At 39.2% G+C, this 8327-nt stretch overlaps 1 protein-coding gene across 4 annotated transcripts in view; it reads right to left on the reverse strand.

The window, feature by feature from the left end:
* rreb1a (ras responsive element binding protein 1a) overlaps positions 1-7694 on the reverse strand; it is a 63541-nt gene extending 55847 nt beyond the window's left edge. For all 4 annotated transcript variants that reach the window (XM_081352199.1, XM_081352195.1, XM_081352198.1 and 1 more), the window contains exon 1: positions 7426-7694. Coding sequence is in view for 1 of the 4 variants with exons in the window: in XM_081352195.1 (XP_081208321.1) it covers positions 7426-7465 (40 nt within the window). In the remaining 3 variants the exon portion in view is untranslated. The remainder of the gene's footprint in view (positions 1-7425) is intronic.
* Positions 7695-8327: the final 633 nt, after the last annotated feature.

Consider the following 8327-nt stretch of genomic DNA (forward strand, 5'->3'; position numbering starts at 1 on the left):
TCGCCTAAATGTATGCTTAGCCTACTCATTGCATTTTTACAATGGGGTCATTTTGTTCTTAAGAATTTACACAACTCAAGGAAGCTTGATTTCAATCTTTGAATTAAATTGAAAAAAGTAGCACAAATAAATACAATAGAATAAAGATATCAATAAAGAGAAATAAAGAGAAAAGTTTTTGCTTAGGTCTAAAACTAGTAGGCTATTCAGAAATACTACAGAGACTGAATAAAGTAGCCTAATCAAATGTAAAATAACACTGGGTAGTATTTTAGTCCTGACTAAATTAAATTCATAGGCTATTAATCCTGATTCCTTAAAATGAAAGCTATGTTTTGACAAACAAATTAATGACAGACACATATGGCTGCTGTCCCTTTAAGAGCTAGTGCACGGATCCTGTTTTCATTATACGGTCACGTGCGATTTATGCTTATTTAAGACATAACCGACTGTGTTTAGATTAGAGGATACTCTCCAAGACCGAAATTGACATCATTTTCTTATGTTTTTGACTGTTAAAGCGATTTATAATCCACGAAAAATAACTTTTGTTACCCGCGAGCTGTTTGTGAGGCTGCTTTACTCTATGTATGTGTGCAGAGAAAAAAGCATCTCTCAGACAGCGCGCAAGTACCGAAGAGTTTAAAATCGCGTGACTGTTTAAACTGGTGAGACTTGAAAAGACGTGCAAATGGTAAACTTTAGTTACTCGTGATGCAATGCTGGCCCGATCGACTCCCGAAACGCGAGAGTGTATTTCCGCCGCCTGCTGCGCGCTTAACGATTGCATTGTGCAACCCATTTTGAGAGACGCGAGATAGAAGACGCAGCGCCGCTGAATCACTCACGCTGTTTGTGAAATTGCGTCTCGCAGACAGTTTTAAAATGACTGATTTGATTTTCCATCTGCGTGGATTAATTTACTAATACAACCTGAACCTACATGCTAAAGTGAATCAATGTTTGCGGGAATTTCCCGCATTATAAATGGGAGACCTGCGGGAATGATAAAAAATATGCGCAATACCCGCAATCCCGCACCGAAATTCAAGCCCTGAGTTAATGGTAGCCTAGTTGATTAAAAAAAATACAGCTGTTCATTGTTTGTTCATGTTAGTTAACCTTGCACTAATTAATGCTAACATTATTTTAATAATGTATTAGTAAATGTTGAAATGAATATTAACTAAGATTAATAAATGCTGTAGAATCGTTCATTCTTAGTTCATGTTAACTAAGGTAGTTAATGAACCTTATTGTAAAGTGTTACCCAAATAATGATGTGCACGAATAAAACATTTATAATAAATACTGCAATGTTCAATTAAAAACAAGAATTGTCCATTATGACTTAAGTTTAACACTATAGGAAACAAGACAGGAGAGTTGGGGGGGGGGGGGGGGTTATGTGGAGGATAAAGTGCCAGTAAATACAGGGGCGGTGGTGTTAAAATCACTAGTTCTGCCTGAATCTCAGAGAGGGAAAACAGTCGTGCTGCTTAAACTCGCTATTGTTCGAACACTTCCTTCATCTCTTTCCCCTCCACCTCAGAGAAGAGGCAAGTTTCACTTCCCGTCTTTCCTCTCATCTCCTCCATTCAGCTTTGCTGGACCTCCATTTTCCCTGCCTCCCTTTCTCCCTCCTGTCCTCCATTGTGGCATTCTTTCACATCGGTGATAGCCGTTGGGTTAGACTTTGAACTCTTAGCAAATACTAACTTTATTTGCTGGTTGGAACGGCTCGGGGGAGAAGCCGGGGAAGGTGATAAGACTGGCTGCAATAACAGGGTGTTTCTGATGCATCGTCAAAAGCCACAAAGATGCATTCAGCCTTATGGCCCATTAGCCTGATGACGGCTAAACACGGCGAATGATTGGGTCAGTGCTCTGATGAAAGATTCTCCACAATCCTATAGCTACAGACTATAAAGCATGGCAATCAGTCACTTGAATGAAACTTTTCAGTAAAACCAACAGCCAATTAATACTAGATTAAAAAACACATTGTTATGCAGGTTCTGATTGCTTTGTGGTTGCTACTATATTGAGTGTTTTTCAACATGATCCTTTGTGATTGCTAAAGTGGATTTTAGACCGTTGCTATGCAGTTGCTAGGGTGTTCTGGCAGTGCATATCCGTGGCCCACAATGGTAGGATGTTGTGGGTGGTTGCCATGGCATTGCTACGTGGTTGCTAAGTGTTTTTTATTACGCTGTTATGCAGTTGCTAGAGCTTCAATAGGGTATATGTCGAACGCCGCATTACGAAACCGGAAAACAGAACGCATCGCTTCCGGTTCAGGTCTTTTGTATGCGCTTCATGCATTTTTTTACTGTTTTACTCAAGATAACTTAAAAGGAGCGAGCAAAGATGATCATAACCAATGTCCCTCGCATGTGAAGATCGATATTTAAAAAGTAAAAAAAAAAAAAATCTTCACACTAACGTTTAGATATTTAAATAGAATAAAAAGCTAATAACAAAGTGAGATAGGTAGGTTAGCTGATTACCTTAAAATTCCATAGATATCGGCATCAGTTCATACGGCTGTTAACACTTTCTATGACAAGCGGATGCGATGAGACCAGGTTTCCAGTTTCGTCATGCGATGTTCGACATATACCCTATTGTTTTCTTTCTAGTTTTTAGATGATTCCAGTCTGGGATTTCTCAGTCAGAGAACAATCATCTGAAAAGGTGTAACAGAACATCTCTCCTCTACAAGTCACATGTTTTGAGGCATCATACAAAACTACCCACGTTCGATACTTATGGTTAGGGTTTTAAAGTCATCATGGAATCAAAATTGGCAATTTTTGTTCTTTAACAGAATTTTGCAGTATTTATAATAAAAGATTTATCCGTGCACATCTGTTTTTTTTATTCTTGTGCCTCATAATCTTTCATCAAAATAACTTCCCCTTTCTCTTGCAGCATCTCTTCTCTGATGACGAGGGCGGGGCAACCTGTCACTCACATGACATCAGCCAATAGCAAACCACAACCATCCAACCAATTCCCCACAGACAAAATCAAGTTCCCTGTACGTCACAATAGGGAAGAAAAGAATAATAGACATGCTTGTCTTAGCAAAAGCAGTTCAAGTCATTTTGAATTGTGTTTTTTTATACAATTTAAATGGAATCGTTGCTCAAATTTAATCAATCTGAATTTTTGTTTTGAACTATATCAATTGCAGCTGCTAGTTTTTCAGCAGCGTCGCTGTTACTGAACCAAACATGTTTTTCATGTTTTCACAGCCAAAGATAAGTGCTGCCTGTGTGGGCCATGACAGCAATCTCCTGCAATCACAGAGAGGATTGGTTGAATTTTTGAGGTTAAGCTTTCAATCTCATATTTGACACCTCTAAGGATAATGAGCCACGCTGAGGAGGCGGCAGAGCAGCATTCATGAAATATGCATTTTTACGACTGCGTTGAACAATAGGCAGGGACTTCAATCAGGGCGGCATTACCCAAAAGCATCGTAAACCGAAGTTGATCGTAGAGACCATTGGTAGCAATTGTTCTACGATCAACTTGCAGTCCTGGACAACCCCAAATATAGCCGGGGCTAAAATATCAGCACCAAACACTATTCTAGAGCCGTCCCGACAGAAGCATGCCCATGTCGCTCTAAAATAAGCCACTCGTTTTAATAAAACACAAGTTAATCTGTGATCAACAAACCCTTGAAACAATCAGATACACAACTCTGCAACTCCCGCCATTCTAGATTGTGCTTTTCTAATTGATTATCTAGTTCTTTTGTGTGAGGTTAAGTGTGTATACTTATACAACAGCATCCTAATATTTATGGATAAACACCCAATTTGTGGGGGGAAAACTACAAATACACCTTAGGGCTCATTTCCTCCATCTCTCACTCCACCCAAGTGATTCTCCTGCGGTGTCCCTCTGCTACACGCCACACAGAGGGATGGAATATAATCTTATCTAAAAAAGGCAGGATAAATATAGCCTGGGAGCCAAAGGGGCAACCAATTCTGCCCGAAGGCCAAAAGCAGGTCTCTCTCCATCAGGATAACAGGACCTCCACTACACAGGTCCCTAAATGCACATGTGTAAGGTCTCATTTAGACTTCAATAGTATTAGTAACCGATAAAACCACTAAGATGCACTTGAATGAATGGATGTATAAGAATTAACCAGGTGCCTAACATTACTAGCTATAAAAGGTATAAGATGATGTGATGTTTAAAACGCTAATTGAATCTGAGATCAATTATTTACAAAGCATTCGAGGTACAATGGTCCGACTATCTAAAATGGACAATCAAATAAAATGAAATGTAAATCTGAGGAGGTCATTGATGCAAAGCAGTGCTGTAAAGTGTTTATCGTTTGGCAGCCACAACCCGAGGCCTGCTGTGTGGGTATCTTGGGAATTACTATAATGAATTTAGATAAAGTCAATACCCAGGACACTCACTGAGACCCGAGGGAGGGTGATATACTTTTAATTATCCTTAGAGAAATCCCAAGAGGGACTGGACACCAGATTTTCAAGTGTTTGAGAACGCAATGATACAATTAAGTAAAGGATGAAAAGAAATTCACACTGGGACGTTATGCATGGGATTCTCTTCACTGGGAACTAAAATGGAATCTGAAAACTTCCCATATAGTTCTCCGTTTCCTCTGGGATCTCATTCACTAGAGCTTGCATGTGAAAACAGTAAGAAAACACTTCACAAACTCCATTAGCAGAGCCCAGAGAACAAAAAAAAAAGAGCAACTGCATACTTCAGAAACTCTAGAATGCATCTCAAAAATAAAAAAAGATCAAATATGAGTGCAAAGTTTCCTATTAGCCTCAGCCAAAGAGGAAACAAACAAAACTACATGGAAACATCCTCCTTCTTTAGCCACAACATCATCAAGCTGATCCTTTAATACTGGCTGCAAGGCCTCCGTATGGCCCTGCTCGTAATATGGCTATTCTCTGCCAAACTCTCACATCCTTAATTTGAGGAAAAGGCACAAAAAAAGTGCGTTCTGTCATCTTAATGGTCCAGCTAAATGCATCAGATGGGGCTTTTATTTAAAAGGGTCGCATAAGATCTTATATTTAGAGATGGAGAGAAGGCATGATGCCTGAAGTGATCGACTGTCTCAACTCTCTGCTCGTCTACAGTGTTGAATTTCGTAATGGAATGTGAACCTCTCATCCGGATCTGTCCTCTCCTCCCTTCCTTTAAAAGAAGGCCAAAGAAGCAAAGGGAAACATCTTTATTTCCCCAAAACTAGCTTTGGTCGCCTAATGTGATTGGTTGAGCATGCAATAATTGGACTTTTGATTATTTGTAGTACCAATCCACTCCAGACCAGGGAATATGAGTGGCGTGAAGTGGAAGCGGAGCAGGGAACGGGTGTTTTGAAAGTCGGAGCAGCTTCTCTTGTGTGCGGGAGCGCAGAATGGAAAACCTGGAGTGGAGCTGGAGCCAAGTGATTATAGAAATCTCTGTTGCTCCGTGTCACTCGTATACGCTTGTCCCAGATTGTCTTTTCTGTTTTAGTGTTACTTGGTGACACTCAAAAGTCATGCGTGTTTGTTACACTGTAAAAAAAAATTCTATGAAGTTATGAAATGTTTTTACATTGCTTTAACTCATCAAAAACTCATCTTTTATTTAGTTATACAAGATTCAAATAATTTAAGTCAGTTTAATGTAATTTAAGTTGAAATGACAAACATCCAAGTTGACTGTACCTAATGTAAGGCAGGAACTTTTTTTTTTTTTACAGTGTACGGTTTATTGTTCATTATTTAATTAGGCCTACACCTAAGTTCAAAATAATGGAAAATATTAATTTATATATCTTATTTATCTATGGTATCTAAATGCAACTAAATGTGAAGCAAACCAAGAAAGTTGAGTGACAGACATTATTAGCTTCAGCTCACTGATTCTATATAAATTACAAATAAGATTAGGCCTATCTATATTATATTTCTCCAATGTATCGAATTGACCAGCCCCTTTCAACCTCACAAATCAGCATTACAAGAGTTCCCCACTTGTAAATATGACTTCGCTAGATCATTAATGTGCTCAGAATTCCACATGTTCATTAATGTACAACAAATAACTAGCCAATTTTACCCATCACTTCACATTGATCGAGCAAAATGTCACTCACAAATGTTGCTGATGTAGTGTATTTCACCATAGCTCTGGTTACCAGAGGCCTTGTGCCTACCATTGCTTACTAAAATTCTTTCATCCTTTATTTTCCATAATGTGGAAGTCAATGGTGACCCATTCACAAACATTCTTCAAAATATCTCCCTTTAAGTTTAGCAGAACAATGAAACGTATACAGGATTGGAACAACTTGAGGGTGAGCAAATGATGACAGAATTTTCATTTCTGGGGGAACTAACGTTATCCCCTTTAAATACTAATAACTAGGTTACTGTTTAATGCATAACTCTGCAAAAAGCATGCAAAAAAAGCATATAAGGAGGAGGAGAAGGATGCACAAAAAGTGGCGAGGGAATTTGCCACGTTTACCTCGGGCTCTCCTGAAGTTTCTGCCTCACCGAGGAGGGGCGGAAAAGAGACGGAACACAAATGCCTAGCAACCATTATCTAACCAGCGCGAGCTCTGCTGCCCGTCTCCCGAGAGACCGAGCGGGCTCATCCATTCCTTCAGTTCTCCACAAACTTTCAATAAAACTTGCAGAAACCTTTTAAAACCACATTTAAACACCTAACGTGCTTACTTTGATGATGCACATCTTAACCAATCCTAATAATGTGACAAACGGCACGCTTTCGACAATAAAACGAACCGACTTTTTTTTTTTTGTACGTTACTCAAACTGCAACTAAGTTACCTGAACGGTTTCGTGATCAAATACAGGCCATACTTAAACAGATGAACAAACTTTGTGACGCAACAGGTTGTTGTCGAAGTAGATCAAACAAACAAACAGACAAAAACAAGTCATATGCATTAAAAACGACATTTTCGATGGTCGACAACTATCATGGCAGAAGCAGCTCGAGCCGAAGCGATCAAAGTGCACGCGAGATGTGATGCTCCGCGCGACAGCAGCGCGTTAGCTTAACGCTAGCTAACAGCAACAGACTTTCAACCCCATCACCGCATGCAACTACTTCCATACGGCATTAAAAAGTTGTTAAAGACCAACAGAAAGTTGTGTGCACCGAAACACGCCGATGTCTTAGAGAAACGGAGTTGTTTGGGGCAGGTTTGGGCTGTGCGCGTGAGCATCAGGTCTCGCGCAACGAGGAAGCTGAAGTTGGGGAAAAAAGTGTCCTCTAACTCCACATTAACTTTAACTCTGTCTCTGACTCCAAGCTAAAACACATCAAATAAACACACAACAGCAATACAGCAGAGTTTTAAGGAGAGCCGAGTTAACTTACGTTTGACTTTGTTGGGGTTGGGTTGCTTTCGCCGAGACATGATGATGATGATGATGATGATGGTGGTGGTGATGAGCTGAGGAGAGAGAGAAGAAGAAAAAAAAGAAGCTGCAAAAGTTGTTCCGGAGAGGAATCAAAATGGCGTTCGTAAAAGATGTGCAAAGTTCGTCAACTTTGCGTTTGAGTTCCCCACTCACTCTCCCAAATCCCCCCCACGCCGAGATGCTTTAGGGAGGAGAGAGGAAAACGCTTATTACTGCGTGTCTCTCTCTCTCTCTCTCTCTCTCTCTCTCTCTCTCTCCTCTAAAGCTGATCAGTAAGGCGGAGTGTCACGTGTTGCTCCTGCTCTAGTCTCCAAGGGGACGCGCGTTACTGAAGCTGCCGACACACACAAGCATCACACACACACACACACACACACACACACACTAAACTAAAGTCACCCTGTTCTTTTCACAAATACTTTCAAAACTATCATAAAAGCACACTTAAACTGAATGTGGGTATTGGAAGACACATGAAAGTTTCTTTCCAAAAAATAAAATTGACATAGAAAGGTGCAAAATTATGTTAGACATAAAGATGAAATAAAATAATATATATTATATATATTATATTCAATTATAATAATAGTATTATAGCAATAGCAACTTTATTTATATAGCACAAATAAAATAACACAAGTTGACCAATGTGCTTTACATGTCACACAGAACACGAAAGAGAAAAGAGCATCAACACATATAATAATAGTTGTAAATCTTTGCAAATTGTCTGTATTAGCATGATTCCATGTAGTTACAAAAATAATAAATTGAAAAACCATAAAAAATTAAATATTGCAAATAAATTAAATATAAACAATATAAATTATAAGCGCATTGTATCTGTATCAACATTTA

Source organism: Scardinius erythrophthalmus (assembly GCF_964197995.2).
Source record: "Scardinius erythrophthalmus genome assembly, chromosome: 22".
Taxonomy (NCBI): Eukaryota; Metazoa; Chordata; class Actinopteri; order Cypriniformes; family Leuciscidae; genus Scardinius; species Scardinius erythrophthalmus.